The sequence below is a fragment of the Anabrus simplex genome, chromosome 4 (genome assembly GCF_040414725.1).
Source record: "Anabrus simplex isolate iqAnaSimp1 chromosome 4, ASM4041472v1, whole genome shotgun sequence".
Lineage (NCBI taxonomy): Eukaryota > Metazoa > Arthropoda > Insecta > Orthoptera > Tettigoniidae > Anabrus > Anabrus simplex.
The window spans coordinates 300615590-300640532 of NC_090268.1; the positions used below are offsets into that span (position 1 = coordinate 300615590).

General features: G+C 39.4%; 1 protein-coding gene across 1 annotated transcript in view; it reads right to left on the minus strand.

Moving 5' to 3' along the window:
* The window catches only part of Svil (Supervillin), a 356712-nt gene extending 343258 nt beyond the window's left edge, over window positions 1-13454 (minus strand). The window contains exon 1 of the mRNA XM_068227397.1: window positions 12472-13454. Within this exon, the coding sequence (XP_068083498.1) occupies window positions 12472-13454 (983 nt within the window). The remainder of the gene's footprint in view (window positions 1-12471) is intronic.
* Window positions 13455-24943: the final 11489 nt, after the last annotated feature.

Sequence of the window (24943 nt, forward strand, 5' to 3'; positions counted from 1 at the left end):
TAATAATAATAATGTTACTGGTTTTACGTCCCACTAACTACTTTTACGGTTTTCGGAGACGCTGAGGTGCCTGAACTTAGTCCCGCAGGAGTTCTTTTACGTGCCAGTAAATCTACCGACACGAGGCTGACGTATTTGAGCACCTTCAAATACCACCGGACTGAGCCAGGATCGAACCTGCCAGGTTGGGGTCAGAAGGCCAGCGCCTCAATCGCCTGAGCCGTGGTTTCCCATTTTCACACCAGGCAAATGCTGGGGCTGTACCTTAATTAAGGCCACGGTCGCTTCCTTCCAACTCCTAGACCTTTCCTATCCCATCGTCGCCATAAGACCTATCTGTGTCGGTGCGACGTAAAGCCCCTAGCAAAAAAAAAAAAAAAATCGCCTGAGCCACTCGGCCCGGCTCGAGAGAAAATAAAAGAATTTTTTCGTTCTCTAGCGAGGACACCGTCCGAGAGTCTTTAAGGCCCGGCCGCTACTGCTTATACAGAAAATAACATTGAATTAATTCTTGTACCTCCATATGCAACACGTCCTGTTCTCAAGATATAATTCACGATCACTACGATAAACAGTAAAGGTGATGGTCACATTCAGTTTCAAACTATACTTTCCTGTAATGGCTCTTTGTAGTATTACTTCCATAATTTTAGCAATTTCAGATGTAATGATTACTACTTTATTTACTTCCTTTCTTGAAAAATAAGAGTTATAAATCATTTCGCCAATTGTCTTCCTTACTGTTCACTCTGTCATTCAACTATGATCTCTTTCTTTCGATATAAATAAAATTATGATTTTGCCTGCACACTTCAATTTTTTCCCCACACTTCGTTTTTATCTCAAATAGGTATACAAACGTCGAAAGTATATTCAGTTCAACTTTTTTTGTTTGCTACATCACGAGAAAACAGCTTAACAACATTTCTCGAAACTCTGTATTTACGTTCAGGGATCTGCACAGCTGACTAGTATCAAGACAGACTACAATATTGTAGTTGAGCTTGTTGGTATGGACGCTCGTCTTCGACAGTCGAAATTCGTTTGTGAAATACAGATATGAAAATTGAAATAAAGATGTTCATGTATCTTAGGAATAAAAGTTTCATTTCCCATGTTACATGCCATTTGTAAGATCCACAACAGATATTATGAAGTTTCCTAATGAACTTATAGTTGTCTAAGACTAAACACAGGAATGGAGAGATTTAACTATATGCAAAGTTTGTCCCTGTGGCTTGTTCATTGTGACAGAGCCGGCTAAATTTAGAGGAAATTACCTGCATTTAAGAAGAAATAGTATGTCAAGATTACCAGTTATTCTTGTTTAGATTGTGAAGAAGTATTTATGACGCCTACAACGTTTATATCTAACTTGTGAGGCGGCATGCCTGAAGGATAAAGAAAGTTTAAAAAGTTATAATTTGAATCCGAAGAAAAACATTGTACAAATTTTTTTAAAATTTGGTTTTGTGAAATCTCAATAATGTCATTTTGGGCTAGTTCTCCACTGTGGAGTTTTAGAAGCAATTCACTCTAGCTGGAACCTTACACTCGTTTTCAGTTTAGGTATCTTTATTTTGGACCACAAAATAGAATATTTTAAATTTGACCAAACAGGGGGCGGGAACACCCTGGAAATGAAGTTATGTTGGCACTTTAAACATGTGCATTTGTCCCTCCCCTCCTGGAATTCTAAAAACGTTGATATTCGACTATTTAATGTCACATCAAATAATTTAAGAAGTTGAAGTTACTAAAAGTCAACTAACAACTCTTATAAATCGATGTTTCTGAAAGATGAAAGTGACAAAGATATTGGCAGGTTCTTAACACAGGATAACATACGTAACACCCTCAAGTATGAATTATTGCTAAAACCATAGACTCCACAACTAAACGTACGATTTTAAATGTGACTTGCGAGCTAGAGCCAGCCACGCTTTCGGACACCAGTAGTTGAAGAATCACTCTACGTCGCTATACTATTCTCGCGAACTAATAAGTTCCTTATGACGAACATGTGTTCTGCTTAAGCCGAGCTTTGAAAGAGGTCTTCAAGGGTTATTCGTTGTGAAAGCTTCCACAAAATACAAGGACTTCAATGCCAGTGCCAAAGATCATATACAATCAAAATGGCAACAGATAATCATCAAAATAAGGCAAAAATATTACTGGATATGTATGAAGGCAACTCACGGAGGCTGATCAAATCAATAGTAGTCTCCACCGTCAGAGTGAACAAAATAGAGAGAAGCTAAAACCAATTTTGCCAACTATTATTTTCTGTGGCACTCACGATATCACTTCGAAGCAAAACTTCAGACAGCGGAATTTTTCATAATTTATTGAATTATGCCTGGAAGCGGGAGATGATGTACTACAAGAAAATTTTATTAAAAAATGCCAAGTACACTTCTTACAGATTCAAAGTGAAATGATATCTTTCTGCGAACAGGAATTAAGAGATACTGGTTACGGAAGCAAATTCATGCGATGTTTTTCTCTGTCATTGCTGACGAGAAAGCTGACACATCTGGAACCGAACATCTGTCTATAAGCGCTGATCTTGATTTTTTAAAAATAAGAATTTGCTTTATGTCGCACCGACACAGATAGGTCTTACGGCGACGATGGGATAGGTAAGGGCTAGGAGTGGGAAGGAGGCGACCGTGGCCTAGTGTGAACATTGGAAACCACGGAAAACCATTTTCAGGGCTGCCGAGAGGGGTTTTCGAACCCATTATCTCCCTAATGCAAGCTGATAGCTACGTGACCCAAGTCACGAGGCCACTTGCTCGGTTGGTCTCGATTTAATCACACTATATGGTCAAATATACGACGGTTGTGCCTCGATAGTAGGACGTGAAGATGGTATTGCAAAATTAATACACGATGTATGTTTTCACAAGTTACTTTACGTCGCTGCAACACAGACAGGTCTTAGGCCTATTTCACACCTACCCGGCTGTCGCGTAACCGATGCTGGGTATACAATTGTCAGGAAGAGAAATGTACGAGACGTTTCATACTTTCCCGATAAAAGTCGTCATAGTATAAACGAAAACGCAACATTAAGCTAGGCTAAACCCTACATGGGTAACTACGCATCGTATAAATATATACTATTACTATGTCACCCAACACAAGAGGACGTAGATCCGGTTATACAGTCCGGTCCATGGCTAAATGGTTAGCGTGCTGGCACAGGGGTCCCGGGGTCGGGAATTGTAAACATCATTGGTTAATTTCGCTGGCACGGGGTCTGGGTGTATGTGTCGTCTTCATCACGACGCGCAGGTCGCCTACGGGAGTCAAGTCAAAAGACCTGCACCTGGCGAGCCGAACATGTCCTCGCACAATCCGGGCACTAAAAGCCATACGCCCTTTCAATTTTTTCCCCGGTTACACATACACAAAAATCCAAACAAAACACAAAATTAAAAAACACAACTATACCGACACAACTTACCTACACTGATTAAAATACACAACGCACACACTCCTTACAGACTGACAAAGGAGCGCCAACGGGCGCACCTGTATCGGTACCTCACAAACCACCTATCTCTCCAGAGATAGGTGGAACATACGGTTAACCAGGGAACGCAGTGGGAACTGTGATTCTGTGGAGGATTACACATCTAGCCAGCACGGCAGCTGTCTGCATTCTTCGAGTGTTGTGTTTCCTTGTTTTGAATAGGCTAGATACATTCTTTGAAGGATGAGTTGTAGCACTGGATGGAATTTTTTATTCTTGCATGTTCTTCGCCAAAAGCTTTCATGCTCATCCTAAAACAGTTGGAAAACTTGTCGCCGTCATTTATTGAATCTTCAAAAAGTACTAAGAATGCCCCAACCTCGTCTCTTTTAATATTGATTGGATGAACCCATTGCAGTCTATTTCTTCTCCTTTTTTTTTTTTTTTTTTCCACCCGCCTATGTAAGGCTATATAAACTCGCGACGTGTACACGGCTACTGTCATGTGCTTGTCGGGCATATTTGAAAAGGATTCATATCCTTGTCGGAACCGGCTAGATCAAAATCAAATCAAAATCTCTTTATTTGCAAATGAGGTGCCTACCTCAGTGGCAAATGGTACACTAAAATACATTATTGTCAAGCACTAAATATTAAATTAACAAGAGAACAAAATTTTCCTATAATACAATATTATACAATTTACGCTAACAATTTTTTCTATTAAACACACAGCTCATCCTTAGTAAATTTATATTGTTTACAAAATTCTACTAATAATATCTCCTGTACTACTTACAAATATAGTCAACTGATATACTTTATGTGGAATTACTTCAAATGATACTGTACAACTGGTATAAGATTAAAATTTACATTGCATTTACTTTTTTCTTTTTTCCTTTACTCATTCTGGAACCTAAGTAGCATAACGACCTGCTGCGTCTTAACCAGAGCCCCTTTTGCTACCACTTTTCAGAGTTCCTGAAGGGCCTTCACAGCTACCGTAGCGGTTCCAGGGCCCTCGAAGTCCCCACTGTACTTCACCCCTACAGGCAGTCCCCTACTTTGGCTGTCCAAACTCCTTAGACTAGGGGATGGAATTAATTTATTCACACACATTTTTTATTTACATTAACCTGCACTGGTCGAATGCCCTCTAACATTTCATTTATTTTCTCTGTTGCTGTTTATTCTCTTCTTGAATATCTGTACAGATTTTGGAAAAGGATCAAACACTACCCCTGGTCAACTGTTCCACTCCTTCATACCCTTCCCAATGAATGAAAATTTACCCCAATCGCTTCTACTAAAATTTCTTCTAGTTTTACATTTGTGGTCAGTCCTGCCGATATAATTATTTTCCAACTGAAGCCTCTCACGGATTATGTCGGTTACTCAGCCGGATAAGTGTGAAATAGGCCTTATGGCGACGATGGGATAGGAAAGAAAGCGGCCATAGCCTAAATGAAAGTAAAGCCCCAGCATTTGCCTGGTGTGAAAATGGAAAACCATGGAAAACCATCTTCAGTGCTGCCAACAGTGGGGTTCGATCCTACTATCTTCCGAATGCAAGCTCACAGCTACGCGACCATAACCACATGGCTTCAATGAACTCTCAGCTGTAAAAAATGCAGCAGGTACCACCAAAGATTTTTTTTTCTTTTTTCTTGAAAGTCCACTCTGAAGAATCAGATCTGCAGAAGCAGAAAAGCAAACTTAACTTTGAACTAAAGTCAAAATATCCACACATGCTTGCCATAAAGTAGCCACATTTCAGAGTAGCAAAACGCTGCTTTTAACAAAGCAAGTAAGAAATGAGGAGAGGCATGTCTCATCATTATAATCATAATCATCCAGCAGCAAGTAGGAAAAGAAATGGAAGAAACTGATAACTTCTCTATAGGAGGAAAGTTGATTTGGAAAAGACTTGCTGTGCTCCTCACCCTGGAAAAAATCTTGCCACCATTTCTCTTCCACTATGTTCTTCCATTTTGGGCTTATCATAGTCTTCTTCTATCTGCTTTGTCCAGCCATCTCCAGGTCTGCCTTGTGGTCCTTTTCCATGAGTTGCTTTCAAAGTAAGCCTTGGGTGTTCTTATTATCATACAGTGGCCAAACAATTTCAGTCCTGATTCTTCTAGAACATAAAGCACACACTGTTGCAGCCCTAGTTAAAGGTGAACTGATTCATTTCTGACTTTGTCCCTTCTGGAGTTCTGTATGTTCAACCTAAGGAACTTCATTTCTCTTTCTTGTAGTCAACTGTTGTCTTTATTGGTCAGGGTTACAGCTTCTAGAACTGTAGAAGGATGCAATTTGTTTAACCCTGCTACTAATTTCATACGCAATCTCTTCACCACCAAGCATGCACATACCATTTTGGTTCAACTTATTTTAAATCGCTTCTTGAATTCCTCCGTCCACCAGTACCATACCTCGTCTTTTTTCTCACCCCATATAAAAAAATGAATGTAAGGAGTGTTCTCTCTCTCTCTCTCTCTCTCTCTCTCTCTCTCTCTCTCTCTCTCTCTCTCCCCCTTTCTTTTCTTTGTTTCTTCTATATGATCTGCACATGCCCTCATTTCAGGATGTTTGAAATATTACCAAATTAAGTTGCATAATGTCAGTGACGAGTGCTTCTTCCCTTTCCTAGTCACCTTGGGAAAATAATAACTTGATCACAATTCTTGCAAAATTATGTAAAACTCTGGCATGGTTAGAATAAATAAGTTGTAGACCAAAGCACATGACTTCAATTAACACAAGTGCATTAATTTTTTTTTTTTTTTTTGCTATTGGCTTTACGTTGCACCGACATAGATAGGTCTTACGGCGATGATGGGACAGAAAAGGGCTAGGACTGGGAAGGAAGCGGCCGTGGCCTTAATTAAGGTATAGCCCCAGCATTTGCCTGGTGTGAAAATGGGAAACCACGGAAAACCATCTTTAGGGCTGCCGACAGTGGGGTTCGAACCCACTATCACCCGAATACTGGATACTGGCTGCACTTAAGCGACTGCAGCTATCGAGCTCGGTCATTCAAATATTTAACTGGTAAGAGTTCTGTTCGAAATCCACCATTATGCTGTAATCTTACAATGTTCACCTCATTATGGAATGAGTGAAAGTAGAAATCTCAACTTTATCTTGTTCTTATTGTGCAAAGTATGTCTAAGCAAACCATAAATAGAAATTTGAAATACATTAGCTGTGATGACTGCTGCTTACAGGTTGTCTGATGGACTGATGTGAATTTTTTCCTTCCTCTCTCTATTGACATAGTAATTTATCTGTCCTCCTTGCAAAACCTTTCTTCAGTTGGTGCTGCCTTTACTTGTAAGGCACTGAGGTAACTTACAGCCTAATATGGAACATAATCAACAGAGTTGTATCCTGCCTAAAGGAAGATAATCTAAGTCAGGGTCACATGAGTAAGTTCCCATAGCTACAAGCATATACAGCATCCATATTCAGCTCAGAACTGAACCAAACAGATATCAAGGTTGTCTGTCTGTTGACCTTAACAAAATACAATTTTCCTTGACATTCTTTTTAATCATTGATGCACATTTTGTTCAAAGCGAGTGTTAATTCTTGGATAAGGTGAAAGTGATTTTTCATTAAAAGCTATAGTTGGGTTAATTTGGAAGGGACATTTAGCCTTGTTACATAGCAGATACCAACATATTCCAGATGGCTGTAGAAATCAGTCTGACCTCCTAATTTTACAACAGCTGTTCACTGCATGTAGAATTAAAAGGTTACAAAATCTCTCTCTCTCTCTCTCTCTCTCTCTCTCTCTCTCTCTCGCTCTCTCCAGTCGTTCCACTCATGACTGAGTATCATGACCCAAGGGCTTTGTTGTTTCTTTTATAAGCTGATACCATTCCATACGAACTTGTGTTTTCCGAACAGCAACTCTCCATGGTAAGTCCATGAACTTTCCTACTTGATTAACCCATCTTTTTGCGACCCGTCCTCGTGTCCTTGTGCCAGAAACTTTTCCTTGGACAAATAATTTTTCCAGGTTGTGATCCTTTCTTCTCATGATGTGACCAAAGAATTATAGGATTCTCTGGTACACAACTTGGCATAGACTTTCTTGTATTCCAATTTCCCAGATGACAGAATCATTTGTTCGCCTCGCTGTCCATGGTATTCGCAACATCCTTCTCCAACACCACATTTCAAAGGCATTGATTCGATTCCTGTCTTTAGCTTTTATGGTCCAAGTTTCGCATCCATACAGGAAGATAGGGAACACAAGCGAATGGACTAATTTTTTCTTCGTATTCATAGATATTGCTCTATCTTGCCAGATCATCTTCAATTTTGCCATAGCTGTACGTCCTAGAATGATGCGACGTCTTGATTTCTTTCTTGCAGCTACTTGTATCCTCGATTATTGAACCAAGATAAGGAAACTGACAGACTATTTGGAGATTGTTCAGGTATTGTAATTTGTATGTTGGTTTTCTTCACTGAATACATACTTCAAATATACTTCTTTACATTGTGACAGTTTCACTAAGCAGATAAACAACAAAGTGAATCTGTCACACTAATTTTAAGTTTGGTTACTCCTCTCTCTCTCTCTCTCTCTCTCTCTCTCTCTCTCTCTCTCTCTCTCTCTCCCTCTGACACTGACATACTAATAAAGACCACTAGTAAGAAAATATTACATCTTCCCTCTGACATTTCTTATAATATGATATATGCTTAAAAAATGGAAGTCTTGGACATTATATAGCAAGATGGGAAGCATTTTTACAGACTATGAATGACTAAGTCTCTCAGTAAGATTGATAACATCCATGTGTGCAACATGTGACACTTGATAAGCAATATTCAGAAAGGCATGGAAAAGCTAGGGCTAATCACTGCTTTTTTTTGCTAGGGGCTTTACGTCGCACCGACACAGATAGGTCTTATGGCGACGATGGGATAGGAAAGGCCTAGGAGTTGGAAGGAAGCGGCCGTGGCCTTAATTAAGGTACAACCCCAGCATTTGCCTGGTGTGAAAATGGGAAACCACGGAAAACCATCTTCAGGGCTGCCGATAGTGGGATTCGAACCTACTATCTCCCGGATGCAAGCTCACAGCCGCGCGCCTCTACGCGCACGGCCAACTCGCCCGGTGCTAATCACTGTTAACTCTTAACTGTGTAAGCATACTTTCCTCACAAAAGCAACTTCAAGCATGAGAGTTTAATTCATAATTCAGAAAAGCTCATCTCCAACCCCCCATTTGAATCAACTGTGGTCATGGATAGCGCACCATACAATTCTGTAATAATGAACAAGGCACTTAATAGCTCTACTAAAAAAAAGGACAAGCTCAAAGAATGGCTTACAAACCAAAACGTCAAGTTTGATAAACAACAAATGAAAGCAGAACTTATTGTGATGGTACGCATTCACTCACTGACACAAGCTTGTATACAGACCCGATTTAACTTTGACAACTCTGAGCTATATAAAGTCTTGTGATTTGTCCATGGTAAAGCAAATTTGAGCCTCCGTCAAGCGCAGAGTGGAAATGAGGAATGTCAGTTCTAATGTCCAAGACATTAGGAAAAGCACTGAAGAGGAACTGCCAAAAATAACAGTCTATGAATGGAGGAAAGCATGCAGCCATGTCAACGGCCTAGAGTAAAATCGCAGCATGAATGATGCGAAACAGAGGAGGACATTGAAAGGATAATTATATTTGTTGGTTTGGATTTTGATTCTGACTCATCATCTTCCTCGGCAGATAAAGGAAGTGATTCAGATATATCAAGAGTCCATCCTTTGTGAGAAGTTATCCACTTCATGTGCTAAAATGGCTGTGTTTCATTATAAGGCTTGTAACCATTTGTGGATAAATGCCTGTTTCGTATTTGAAGTCTTTGTCAGAGAGAGCCAAGATTAGATTAATAATAGAAAAAATATACTGTACATTAAACTTAATAGACAAGAAATTCTGAATGCTGTGGTAAAAATGACTTCGTTTCATCTCTTGTTGGTGGAATAAATGGGTATTTCACTTGAAATGAAATAGTTCAGTAGTTCAACTCAAGCATCATACTTCTGTGCGGTACTGTGTACTGTGTAAGTAATTTGTGGTGTTGTTATTGATGCACACATGCTTACTTTGAGCATTTTTGTATTACAGTCCAGTTAAGCATGTTATGGCCTCTCTGTGTAAACTCTTGCAACCTTATACTTGTGTGTTCTCTTTCATTTTTGTATATTTCAGCATGTTCCATTATACTGTGATTCTCTTCATAACAAGAATGTGTGTACATCACATCAGTGAAGTGCAAGTTTGTGGTAAGAGTGGTATGTCAAAGTGTTATCACATTCTGGGCTTTACTCCCTATTTCTCCTGCCCCATTGTATTAGTGCTGGCCTTCAAGATCACTGCTACAGAAGTTTGGTTTATCAGTACATAATACTGCAACTCCAAAATGCCAATGCATCCCTTAACTCAACAGTAACTCTGTGAGTTCATAATTTCCTTAACTATTGAAATGTTAACCTGAAGGAGGTTCCAACAAACTTACTCACCTGACCTGCTAACAGTTTTGAACTTTTCAATGCCTTCAGCTTGGTTTGGAGATTCACATTATAGCAATATACGTCCACCAACCCCAAGGTTCTGGACATTTTTGAGCTAACAAGTTAAACACGAATGTGTTTTTTTTCTTCAGATATAGGACACTGAGCCAAGCAAACACACCCTTTATTCTATTACTCAAACTAAAAGAAGGAGAAAGTTAATTACCTATGATGGCACACACAGAATAGAATAGCAGAAAAGAGATTTCTATATAACTCATCAGTGAGATACAAAGAATACGTAATGCTATATACTCGCTAGTTTACATGCATAAACAAATATAGCATGTCGTCTAAATATTTGTTTGTAACTTTTGTAACCTCTAGAGTTACACTGACTGACAGAGCAAATGCAACACCAAGAAGGAGTGGTCAGAACTTTATGCCAATTGCAGGGTAGACTGACGTCACTGAGGTATGCTCATGATGTGAAATGGGCCGCTGTGCTGCGCACGTAGCGAATGATAAATGGGACACGGCGTTGGCGAATGGCCCACTTCGTACCGTGATTTCTTAGCCGACAGTCATTGTAGAACGTGTTGTCGTGTGCCACAGGACACGTGTATAGCTAAGAATGCCAGGCCGCCGTCAACGGAGGCATTTCCAGCAGACAGACGACTTTACGAGGGGTATGGTGATCGGGCTAAGAAGGGCAGGTTGGTCGCTTCGTCAAATCGCAGCCGATACCCATAGGGATGTGTCCACGGTGCAGCGCCTGTGGCGAAGATGGTTGGCGCAGGGACATGTGGCACGTGCGAGGGGTCCAGGCGCAGCCCGAGTGACGTCAGCACGCGAGGATCGGCGCATCCGCCGCCAAGCGGTGGCAGCCCTGCACGCCACGTCAACCGCCATTCTTCAGCATGTGCAAGACACCCTGGCTGTTCAAATATCGACCAGAACAATTTCCCGTCGATTGGTTGAAGGAGGCCTGCACTCCCGGCGTCCGCTCAGAAGACTACCATTGACTCCACAGCATAGACGTGCACGCCTGGCAAGGTGCCGGGCTAGAGCGACTTGGATGAGGGAATGGCGGAACGTTGTGTTCTCCGATGAGTCACGCTTCTGTTCTGTCAGTGATAGTCACCGCAGACGAGTGTGGCGTCGGCGTGGAGAAAGGTCAAATCTGGCAGTAACTGTGGAGCGCCCTACCGCTAGACAACGCGGCATCATGGTTTGGGGCGCTATTGCGTATGATTCCACGTCACCTCTAGTGCGTATTCAAGGCACGTTAAATGCCCACCGCTACGTGCAGCATGTGCTGCGGCCGGTGGCACTCCCGTACCTTCAGGGGCTGCCCAATGCTCTGTTTCAGCAGGATAATGCACGCCCACACACTGCTCGCATCTCCCAACAGGCTCTACGAGGTGTACAGATGCTTCCGTGGCCAGCGTACTCTCCGGATCTCTCACCAATCGAACATGTGTGGGATCTCATTGGACGCCGTTTGCAAACTCTGCCCCAGCCTCGTACGGACGACCAACTGTGGCAAGTGGTTGACAGAGAATGGAGAACCATCCCTCAGGACACCATCCGCACTCTTATTGACTCTGTACCTCGACGTGTTTCTGCGTGCATCGCCGCTCGCGGTGGTCCTACATCCTACTGAGTCGATGCCGTGCGCATTGTGTAACCTGCATATCTGTTTGAAATAAACATCAATTATTTGTCCGTGCCGTCTCTGTTTTTTCCCCAACTTTCATCCCTTTCGAACCACTCCTTCTTGGTGTTGCATTTGCTCTGTCAGTCAGTGTAAATAGCTCTTTCTCATTTTCTTTCCTAACCAAGATAATCTAGGTTGTCTTATTCCATCTTTGTTTGAAAGTTGATCTAGTCTAAGAAGTTCCATATAGAAGGATATTACATACCTACTATGTAATTTGCCTTTGAATAAACAAAATTAAATACATACAGTAGAGGTTTCTGATAAGCATGTTACAGAAGATAAGGAGAGAGAGATAGAAATAAAGAAATACAAGTTGAAAAGCCTGATTTAAAAAACCATATATGCAAAGAACTAGAGGCCAAGGAAGACCAAAAATGTATGACTGACGAGGGGCTCTGTTACGAACAGCATATGTTAATGAGATATGGAGACTATGACAATGAAGTAACACACCACAATACCATTATCACAGTGCCTCGTAAATAATGGATAGATGTAGATTATCAAGCCTTATCATATCTTGTCATCAGGTCTAGAAGTAATTCTAAAATATTACATAGGAAACCTCAAAATAAACAGACTTCACGTTCTAGCACTGAAAAAACAATGATACTATATCGGAAGAAAAATGGTCTAAAAGAAATTACAAATGATATGTTAAACAATAGACAGAAATCAAAGTAAACTATCAATGGCATAAAGAGAATGTTGCGTCACTTACTGTTCTCGTAGCTGTTTGTTGATGGCTGCCTGTCTCCGTCGAGCAACTGCTTCATTGCGGATGATGCGCCGTACTTCTCTCCCACCTGATGATGATGTATCTCCATCTGATGTGGGTGGTGTAGTTTCTGTTGCAGATGACAAATGTTGTAGTTCTTCCAGCTGTCTCCGTACTTTCTTCTGGTAAGTAAGATCCTTATCATCGATATGACTTTCCACCATTTTCTTGGTCTGCTTCAAATCTTCTACAACTTGTTTGCTTTCAGTTTTTCTTTGATTCACCAGAGTCTTTTGTTCAACAATCTTGCTGTGAAATACGTGATTCTCCCGTGCATCAATCGATTTCTTAGCAGATGTTAAGAGATAGTCATCAAGCTTTTTCTTAACATATGTATCCTTCTGATTTTCTTTCTCCTGAGACAAGTTCTTTATGTTCTTTAGTTTTTCATCATCAGCTAATTTCTGCTTGTTATTTGGAGATGAACTTAAAGCTTGTCTCTGTTTCCTGGCATGCGCCTCAACATCATGCAGAATACTAACAAGGTCAATACCACTGCCACCCCTCAGATTACTTCTCAGGCCTGGAGAAACATGAGCATTACGTACAGGTTGTTCTTCCGAGGATTCTGAACTGGAACTGCCGCTGTCAGAAGAGGATGAGTCATCTTCCTGAGAGGCCCATTCAGTAGATTCACGTTTGAGGATGGACCGAAGTTGTTCGTTTGTCGCGGATACGATCTCACAACTTTCCGAATTGGAATCGCCAGCACTGCACTCTTTCTTGAGAACACTCTTGAGATGACGGAAACTTTCCAGTTCTGGAGTTTGAGTTCCAGATCCACTTCCACCAGTCTTCAAGATTCCTCTCACTTCATTCTCTGATTCTGTCTCTGTCTCCTTTTCTGAATCAAGCAAAGAAGTTCGACGGGAGTCTGAATCTCTGGTATACTTCAAGATACCTGCAACATACAAAAATAAAATCATCATGTGCGAACAGTACTTAAGACAAACAATAACTGAACCTAAGCACACATTATGCATGCATGTGTTACATTTAAGACTAAATACACTATTGTAATTAGGATAGTCATTTTGTTCTTTCTTGATTAACTTTTCACCAGTGTATACCTCGGATGGTTAGGTGCTAACCTTCTGTGCTCCAGGTGGTGGAATTGAACAAGAGAGCTATGTTAGTAGATTTACATTACAGAATGCTTCTCTAAGGCAAAATATGTGCACCCTGGCTTTTCTCAAGACTATACTAATACAGTGAAGGAACAAATTAACAACTTTTATTAGCATTAATAAGCAATGTTCACATCAGTCCTCTTATGAATCTCATGTAATGAGAGGAGGTCCCATGCAAGTTAGAATAAGCACAGATTGTCTTATCCTGGACATTTCATGTATGTATCGTTATTAAATAATCTCGTAATAACAGCATAGAATTTCAACCCTAGTATCCATTCTTAATGTTTTAATAATAATTAAATCCTCTATTTCATATGCATAGTTAACTATCTTTCTCTCTCTTTCTTCTGTAAACGAGATGTATTCCTTCATCTTTACCAAAATAATGAACAGCACAATTTGTAAGTTAAATTCAAGGATGCAATAATATTCTTTAACACATTGTTACCTAATAGCATAAAGTATTTGGCAGTTTTTGATACTAGACCCTCCGAGTATATAATAATAATAATAATAATAATAATAATAATAATAATAATATGAAATGAAATGTCGTATGGCTTTTAGTGCCGGGATATCCCAGGACGGGTTCGGCTTGCCAGGTGCAGGTCTTTCTATTTGACTCCCGTAGGCGACCTGCCCGTTGTGATGAGGATGAAATGATGACACACATACACACAGCCCCCGCGCCACTGGAATTAACCAATTAAGGTTAAAATCCCCGACCCAGCCGGGAATCGAACCCAGGACCCTCTGAACCGAAGGCCAGTATGCTGACCATTCAGCCAACGACTCAGACATAATAATGGCAATTGTTGGAAAGCAGAGGCTATATCAGATGAGGAGCATGGGGGAACAGACAGACAGACAGGAGAATGGAAAAATGAAGCAGTTATCTAATGTTAAGGTGCTTCCCTGGACCTGAGCACCAGTTGATGTCCAACTCTGGAATCTCTTAGGACAAGAGGATGGGAAGTAGGGGAGAAATTTCTCTCAGCTCTGATGGATAGTCATTCCAACTCCCAATTCACTACAGGCAAGAATAAATATCCCTAGCCAGCACTTTTGCAGAACAATGTAGTAGCAATAGCTTACTGTCTTTCATAGCCTAGTTAATTCATTTTCTGCTATCACTATGAGATTAGGAGGCCATGGGAAGATTATTTTCATGCCAGCAACACATTACCTAGCTAAGAGTGATGGATGTTCTATACCAAAGGGTGTTGTGGGAAAGAAGACTCTCCCCCATAAATTTACTCTCTTCATGCCACTGAATAGTGTATCAGCCCTTAGTTGGTTAGGTCATCCTCAAGTCTCTTTCCGTCAACTTCCACAGTCCAGCCCATCATTGAAATATTACCTGCTTTACAACACATGCCCAAACCAATGAAATTTACTTTTGTGCATTATCTCCTGTGCCAAAGCACTGCAAAATATATTTATGTCTATATTTCCACAATCCAATCTAGTGATGTTAGCTTCCTATAAAGGCTCCAGGGCCAGATGGGATACTTCCAATACTCCTACAGGAAGGACGGGAGATACTCAATGCCCTGACGGACCTTTGCAGAGCTAGTCTAGCTTTAGAATACATGCCGAAATAATGGTCTGAAGCTAAAGCAGTTCATACTTAAGCTTGGAAGGGCAAATTATGCCCAAGCCAAAGCATATTGACCATTGTGTTTAACCTCCTTCATGCTGAAAGCAATGAAGAAAATTCTGGATAAATATATCAGAAGAACGGTGCAACTGAACTCAATGTTACATGAAAATCAGTTTGCATATAGACCTGGCAGATCCACTGAAGTAGCACTCCACCAATTGGTTTGTAAACTAGAGGAAAGCCTAGAATATAAAGAAATTGCACCTTTTTTTCTATTTTGCTTTACGTTGCACCAACACAGGTCTTACGGCGACGATGGGACAGGAAAGGCCTAGGAGTGGGAAGGAAGCAACTGTGGCTTTAATTAAGGTACAGCCCCAGCATTTGCTTGGTGTGAAAATGGGAAATCATGGAAAAACATCCTCAGGGCTGCCGACAGTAGGGTTTGAACCCACTATTTCCCGGATGCAAGCTCACAGCTGCATAACCCTTAACCGTACGGCCAACTTGCCTGGTAGAAATTGCACTGGCGGCATTTCTAGATATAGAAGGAGACTTCAGCAATACAACCTATGACTATGATCAAAGCATTGGAAAAGAGCAAGGCAAGTAAAACCATCATCAAATGGATTAAATCCATGTTAGACGGAAGGAAGATAAAAGCAACCCTGTTTGAAGAAACACTGACGGTTAGGGCCAATTGAGGCTGTGTTCAGGGAAGGGTTCTTTCTCCTCTGCTGTGGAACCTCGTGGTGAACAAAATCATAGCTATGCTCAACGAACAAGGTTTTTATACACAAGGATACGCAGATGATCTAGTGATTGTGGTACGAGGTAAGGTGACAAGTGTTATCCAGGACCTCATGCAAAGATCGCTTAACCTTGTGAACAACTTGTGTCGGGGAAAACAACTATCAGTCAATCCGAAAAAGATAACTATGGTCCCATTTACAAGAAGGAGAAAATTAGAGGGAAAAAGATCACTGAAGCTCTTTGGGCAAGATATATATATATATATATATATATGGAAGAACAGGCACTGCACCTAGGTGCAGTGTTAGATAAAAATCTAACCTGGAATCCACATATAGAAAGGAACATAACCTGGGCCAAGAACTTGCTGTATGCATGTAAAAGAGCCGTCGGGAAGACATGGGGCCTAAGGCCATCAATGGTATACAATGATCATTAGACCGTTGATGGCCTATGCTGCAATCATCTGGTGGCAGAAAGTAAGCCAAGGAAAAGTCAGTAGTAGACTGGATAGCCTACAGAGAATGGCATGCATAGACATAACTGGGGCTATGAGGACTACGCCAACAGAAGCCTTGAATACTTTACTAGACCACCCATCACTATGAAATTTCATAAAAGGAAGGGTAGAATGAGTTCATATAGATTGGCACAATCAGAGTGCTGGAATGCACAAAGACCCAATCTAGGTTACTGTAAAATTTACAGAGTAATAACAGAGGAAGTTCTACACATGCCTTCTGATCATATGATACCAAAATATAACTTTGAAAAACCGTTTGAGACCCAGATATTAAAAAAAGAAGACTGGGATATCAACAAATGGAATATTGAAAAAGAAGATATAGATGGCTCAAAGAATGGGGATGGCACAGGAGGAGGGATCAACAGGGAAAGACCTGAGAGATCAATCCAGATGATCCTGGGCACACACATTACAGTCTTTCAAGTGGAAGTGATAGCTATCATAACATGTCTTGGAGAAAATCTGAAAATGAACTATAGGAATAAGAACATTTTCATTTTTATGGACAGCTAAGCGGCCATTAAGCCACTAGAAGCAGTCCGGATCATATCCAAAATTGTCTGATATTGCCATTCACTTCTCTTGAAGCTCTCAAAGTAAAACATTGTCAAAATAATATGGATACCAGGGCATGCAGGTACAGAAGGAAATGAAATGGCAGATAAACTGGCCATGAAAAGGGCAGAAAAACACTTTGTAGGCCCAGAACTTGTATGCAGGATTTCCTATGGACAAGCCCAACACTACATAGGAAAATTGGCACAAAATGGAGAACTGGAAAAATACTCCAGGTTGCAGGCTTGCAAAGGAACTGATAAAAGGACCAAACAGAAAGCATACTAAAGAACTGTTGAAACTCAGCAGAGAAAATATAAGATGGGTAGTAGGACTGCTGCCATCAGAGAAAACACCTACTCAGAATTGGAGTAATAAGAGACAATATATGTAGAAAATGCAATGAAGCAGAGGAATCAGCTGAACACATACTTTTCGAATTTGAGGCGCTGGGTGGCATCAGACTCTCCACTCTAGGACTACCAGGTGAAGATAGAGGAAAAACCCAAGAAGACCCAATAAGAACAACCTGCAGCTTTGTGACGGGTGCAGATATATCTAGGTGGGAATGAAGGAAAAACATGGTAGCAAAAGATCTTAGAGGTCGACGCTAATTAGGAACTAATATTTAGAAGCCCCATGAAGAAAAGAAGAAGCGACATTAGCTTACCGTCTAAGCATCTTTGTTAGCAGTAGAAGCTGACATTCTGGATATAACTGAATGGCACCCAAGGTAAAGTACATGAAGTGTTATGAGCAATGTTGGAGTGTCCCAATGGATTGTATAACGTGTCCTTTATGAAGAGAGCCTGCAACTGTATCATGTGTAATTTGTATAGTGCCTGTAAGACTTTCCATAAAGGTAGGAATTTTGTATGTGGTTTCTAAATGAAACGGCATAACAGCCACTGTTCCCCTGCCAATTACTAGCCACAACGAAGCCTATTTCATGTGGGATAGGGTGCTAAATGTCCATAATACCAATACGTAGACTGTCCTTAATTTATATATGATTTGGTAGAGGCACTTTAAGCAGCAATTTATGGTGAACTGGCAATTAATTGAGCCCCACATATTACCCACATGCCTAACAGATGCAAATTACCTAACATTCCCTAGAGATGAACTACTGGCATTTCTTGAGAATGTACCATTGCAAATGCTCACAAATGTGTACTTTCTTCATGATGCGCATCATCCGATGTGAGCTACAGTGTACACTAATTGCATGAATCCCTTGACAGTACATTTATATGCCGTTTAATATGGCATAATGGACAAATTAGGTGGCCAGTTCAGTTTCCTGATTTAAGTCTTTAGCTCAGTCAATGTATTCTTGCTGCAGTGGAGTCCATATCAACCTACAGTAACGAACAAATTCAGCGTTTTACACGAAGTTCGGGAAGAGCAAGGAAGCACTTCTTTCTCCCGAGATGCGAGTTCATCGATGAAAAAACGCCGAATTCACGCCGATAATGTGATCAAGAAAGTAAGGAAGGAAAAGAAAGTGAAACTGTTTGGTGATAGTCACGGTCGAGGCCTTTCAGCAAATATAGCAGAGTTGCGAGGCGACAGTGAAGTGACAGGTGTTATTCAACCAGGTGTCCCCTTTTCAGAAGTAGTGAAACCCCTCTTGAGAAATGCTGATAAAATTCTCGTCAAACGACGTCATAGTTATTGTCGGTGCAAGAAATGAAGGCCATCAGGCTGCAAGTATTCTGAAAAGGACTGTAGGTAAGCTGACCCATACAAATGTGATAGTGACAAACGTACCCCATAGACATGATTTAACAGACTGGTCAATTGTGAATAAAGCTGTCAAGGACACAAATGAGAAATTCAGGCAAATATGTAGTCATTTCAAAAATGTTACACTGTTAGACATTAGTAAATTAAACTGAACATCTCATACGAGGCATGGCATGCACTTGAATGGACTTGGGAAGCAATATGTAAGCAAGTTAATAAGTAACATCATTACAAGTAAAGATCAGGAAAAGACTGTCCTAGAACTACCTAGTCCGGGAAACGTGTGTTAGATTCTGGACCCAATAACATTTCAATCGAAAATGTGGGTCCAGAATTAAATACCGGTAATGACTTGGAGGGTAGGAATAGGCGGTTCAAAATATTTCATCAGAACATTCAATGTCTTAAAAATAAAATTTTAGAATTACAAGTAATTTTAAGTTCAATACAGGATGTTATGTTTATCTGTTTGGATGAACATTGGTGTAATAATGATGAACTTGAACTCATTAATATTGAAGGTTATTATCTGGCAAGTAATTACAGTCGGGTTAATATAGAGCATGGGGGAGTTTGTATTTTTGCTAAGTCAGGAATTGAATGTAAAGAAAGGAAGGATCTTGAAGTGCATAATTCTGAATTAGATTTTGAACTAACTTCAGTGGAATTTAAGCTTCCCTATGGTAAAAGGGTAATTCTGTTAACCGTGTACCGTTCACCGGATGCTGATGTGGAGATTTTCTTAGGAAAATTAGATCAAGTCCTTCATAACATTTTCGGTAGGAATAGCAGCGCAGAAGTAACTTTGTGGTGATTTTAACATAGATTTTGCTGAAGAAAACCTTCCATCAACATCGCAACTACTGCATGTTCTTCAAAGCTGTAATCTAAAACACTTAATTTTTACACCCACTCGGGTAACTGCCACCTCAGCTACAACGATAGACAACATTTGTATTAATTTCCATTGTTCTAAAATGCAAGCATCCAATATAAATTTTGGATTATCAGATCATCATGCTCAAATTTTACAACTAGAATTAGAGAATGCTAGCAAGCATTCAACCAAAATAAAGCAAGCACAATTAACTCGTTTTTTCTCTGCAGCTGCATGTGGCAGTTTCATTGAAAGCCTTAAACTTCAGACCTGGACTCCAATAACATTCGGTCATAGCATTGACCAAAAGTATAGAACCTTTTTAAGCATTTTTAAAATGGAATTTGAATTACATTTTCCAAAAAAACTTGCAGTAATTAATGAATCTTCAAAAAAGCCATGGATCACGAAGGGTATACGGATCTCAAGTCAAAAATGTAAATTACTAAGTAGATTAGCACAGCAGAGTTGTGACCAGGTTTTTTGTAAGTATGTTAAAAACTACAAATCAGTCTATCGAAGAGTTCTTAGGATGGCTAAGATAATGCACAATAACAGGAAAGTTAAAGAGTCGTGCAATAAATCACGAACCATATGGAAGGTAATCAAGGGAGAAACCAACAGACATGCAGTTGGAAATAAAGTTGCTGCCATAAAAAATGATAAGGGAATACAATGAATGACCCTCATCATTTGGCTAATTATATAAATGATTTCTTTCTATCCCTACCATACAAACTTGAAAATGCAAATAAATCAGATGTATTACCAGAACTCCCAACTTTTGTGCAAAACTCTATGCAGTTAACTCCAGTAACAGAACTGGAAGTTTTTAAAATCATACAATCTTTGAAGAACAAAACTTCCACAGGTGTAGATGAAGTTCCCACAAAACTCATTAAAAAATGTGCTCCCTATCTGGTACAGCCTTTAACTTATCTCACCAATGAATCATTTTCTAGTGGTCAGTTTCCTAATCTCCTAAAAATAGCTAAAGTTATCCCAGTCTTTAAAAGTGGAAACTTACACGATTTACATAACTACAGACCAATATCAATACTTACTGTTATTTCAAAAATATTTGAATGTGCTATGAAAGATCGGCTTACTAAATTTTTAATCAAATATAACTTGTTAAATAATGCACAACATGGGTTCAGAGCTGGCAGAAGTACTTTGTCTGCTTTATCACATTTTACACAGTTGGTCGTAAATGCTCTTGACAATGATGAAACTGTGATAGGACTATTTCTTGACCTTTCAAAGGCATTTGATACTGTTGATCATGAAATATTGTTGCACAAATTATATCAGATTGGAGTTAGAGGAATTGTTAATGACTGGTTTAGATCATACCTGAATAAACGATCCCAGTTTGTTGAAATTACACATTGTAACAGTAAAGGGCATAATGAGACATATCACTCTCAGGTAAAAAGCATAGACTTAGGTATTCTGCAGGGTAGTATTTTGGGGCCTGTTCTTTTTTTGATCTATGTGAATGATCTTCCTCACAATAATCAAGTAGAAACAGCAGTTCTGTATGCTGATGATACAAACATAATTATTAATAATCCTCACCCTACGTCTATAGAAACTACAGCAAATACAGTCCTGTCTAGGTTAGAATCATGGTTCAGGAAAAACAAATTAACATTGAACTTTAAAAAGACCCAATACATGGAATTCAAGGCATCTAACTACCATGACAAAACTGCAAAAAAACACAACCTTATATTAAATGCAAATGCAATTGAAAATACGTTGACCACAAAATTTTTAGGTGTCCATATAGATGAAAAATTAAGATGGGATTGTCATATTAAAAAAATAAGGAAGTCTCTGAGTTCTGTTTGTTTTGCCTTAAGGATTTTGTCTAATAGTTGTAGTGAAGAATATGTTAGAATGGCATATTTTGGATATTTCCATTCAGTCATCACTTATGCTATTGGTCTCTGGGGCTGTTACAAATCAAATCTTGATGTTATTTTTCGAATACAGAAACGAGCTATCAGAATTATATTGAGACGTAACAGGTTAGATCATTGCAGACCATTATTTAAGAGACTAAGGATACTCCCAGTACCAAGCATATACATCATGCAATGCATTCTACACGTGAAAAAAAATATTGATCACTTCAGAAAGAATTTTGACAATCACAATTACCAGACGCGAACAAGAAATAATATTTTTATCGAACACAAGAGTAAAGCCGTTGCCTTGAGACATGTAGACTGTTGGAATCAGATTGTATAATAAGCTTCCAAATACGATTAAAGATATTAGTCCCGTCAGTTCATTTACCACAGCTTTAAAAAATCTCCTGCTGAGTAGCTGCTTCTACAGTACAGAAGAATACATGATGAAGTGCTGGTAATGATGCTACTACTTATTAACTTGTAATCTAGTATATAGTCTTAAAAATATGTTAATGTCACATTGACTATGTTCACATTATTAACACCACACCAATATATTTTTATTTTGTCTTGTAAATATTGGTTATTAATATTATTTAAAAAAATTAAGATGTGCTGTCCTAACATTGAGGTATGTGGTGTTTCTGTTCTTCTTTTTCAAAATGTTCATTGTTGTGCATATATTATTGTTAGTATTAGGAAATCACTTGACAACTCCTATACTGTTGGCATATTTCAAAATATGTAATTGTACAGTCTATGGAAGCTAAATAAATGAATGAATGAAATGAAAGAATATGGCGGACGGGCAAGTATTTGCACGTGTTCAAGTATCATGGATTCATTGCTGAGAAGAATGTCTGCAAGCAAATGGTGGACATATCAAACATCTACTCTAGTAGCTTGGGCGTCCTCTGTGTCCATCCCAAAGTGTCTCCACCATTTCCACCACTGTGGGTCATGTTGTCTGTGCGAATGTCATCATCCAGAGTGTGCAACTTGAGGGTTACAAACACACACTTAGTGTTATAGACACAGACACCAGTGCTATGGTTATCAAACTGTCACATGTATGCAGTGAATACAAATGTGTTTACTAACACTCACCATGAGTGTGACGTAAAACAAAACTGAAAAAATTGACTTTTGTCCTCTTGGATGACAATAGGATGTTTTAAAATGTTCATTTATTTATAATCTGCTTTACGGCATAAAATGAATTTTATTGCAAAGCCTGTATTGTCGATAGTATATTTTTAAGGGTACAGTCAAATGTTCTACCTTTACAATACTACTAAAAAAATTATGTTTAATTAGCAATTAACAAATGTCAGCATATGTTTCGTACTTCTTTTTTGACATCATCAGCTGAAAATACTTGTAAAATGAGTAAAATAGACAAGGTCAAAAATACACATTAAAATATGATTCAGGTTACCGAACACGTCAAGTTAAAATACATGATAAAATTCAAAGAATTTTCTTAAAATGCTGGAGCTCAATTACTTTTTAGTTCTACTGAAATGAAGATGAAACTGTTGAACACACGTAGTTGTTACATTAAAATTTGATGATCGAGCTCTTCTTATTTTGGTGTGATGATGTGTTGTTGATAATTCTTAGTTACAGTAAGAGGTTATGAGGTAGGTGGAATATTTGACTGTAAGCACACACACGGAGGAACGTTATACCGTAGCTGAATATTCCTAGAAGGAAAATGACAGCTATTAGCAACGTTAAAAGCAGGCAAGTTTGAAGCATCTTATAATTACAAGAGGAATTGAACTAATCAACGACACATCTGACTACCTATGTCCTCGTCTGCCCCAGAGGTGAGGCTCGATACGCGAGTTACAGCTGACTGGAGGTGAACTGTGGAGGCCGTGTGTGATGAAAGCTAGTTTGGAGGGGAGGGTTGGATCCAGTGGGCAGGGGGAGAGTGCGTGAATGTTTGCTGTGAAGCTTGTTTCTGGAGAATTTGTTGAATAATACCTCGAAAGGCATATTTACAGTTTCCAACATTTCATTTAGATTGTGACCAGGGTTGAATTTTTGGTCTATGTTAAGGAAAATGTTTTTCAAGATGTTAAGTAAATTGCCCTCTTCATTGAAGCAAATAATTTTTAAGTCCTTCTCTATGGAAGTGAAAGGGTGGTTGGATTCTGTTACATTGGTTCTCATGGCAGAATATTTGTTGTGTCTGGAGGTGCTGACATGTTCTTTATACCTAACAAAAAAGTTTCTTCCAGTTTGACTCGTGTAACTCACTGAACATTGGTTACGATTTAATATATATACACCTGATTTATGGCATTTGTTATTGGTGTTATTGACTTTGTACTGGTTATAGAAGAGATCAGCATTGTTGTTGATTGTTTTGTAAGCAATGTTAACATTATGCTTTTTAAGAATATCAGTGATTTCATAAATATTTCTGTTGGTGTAAGTGAAGGTGGCATAATTGTCTGCTTTGTTTTTAGTCTCTCTGAGCAGAGTTGAGTTGGATATGTTTACAAATTTACTGACAATCCTATCTGTGAAATGTCTGTCAAAACCATTTTTACAACGCTTTTTCAGACAAATTAACAGGAAAGGGACCACGAGGAAGACCTCAAAGGAGATGGACAGATTCAGTGTGGGAATGCATAGAGAAGAAGGGAGTAGTTGGAATAAGAAGTGAACACTTAAAGCAGACAGCACAAGAATACCTACCGATATGGACCGCCCTTCTAAATAAATGTTTAGAATTAGGAAGTATACCAGGCGAATGGAGAAAGTCAACAATCAAGCTATTATACAAGGGAACAGGAGACACAGAGGACCCAAATGCGTATAGAGGAATAGCGTTGGAATCTACATTACTGAAACTCCTAACAGGAATCCTCACCAAAAGGCTGGCAGAGAAGCTAGAACCCCTTCTACCAGAGGAACAGTTTGGTTTTAGAAAGGGAAGGTCCACAACTCTGGCGGTAGAAAACCTGTTGGAACAAATAAAACAGACGATAGAAAGACCAAAAGGAAAACTATATGTGGTTTTTGTTGACTCTCAAAAGCCTTCGATATGGTCAACAGAAAGGTATTAATAGATAAACTGGAGGAACTAATTGGAAGAACGAGCACAACAACCCTGATATCAAATATACTGGCAGAAAACTACATACAGATAGATGATGGAATAGGCATATCTGACTGGCTGTCACAGACGAACGCTGTCCTCCAAGGTGATACACTCAATCCTATCCTGTTTAATGTTCTCATGAACGATGTCACCAAAGGAATGGCAGGAACACGCACATA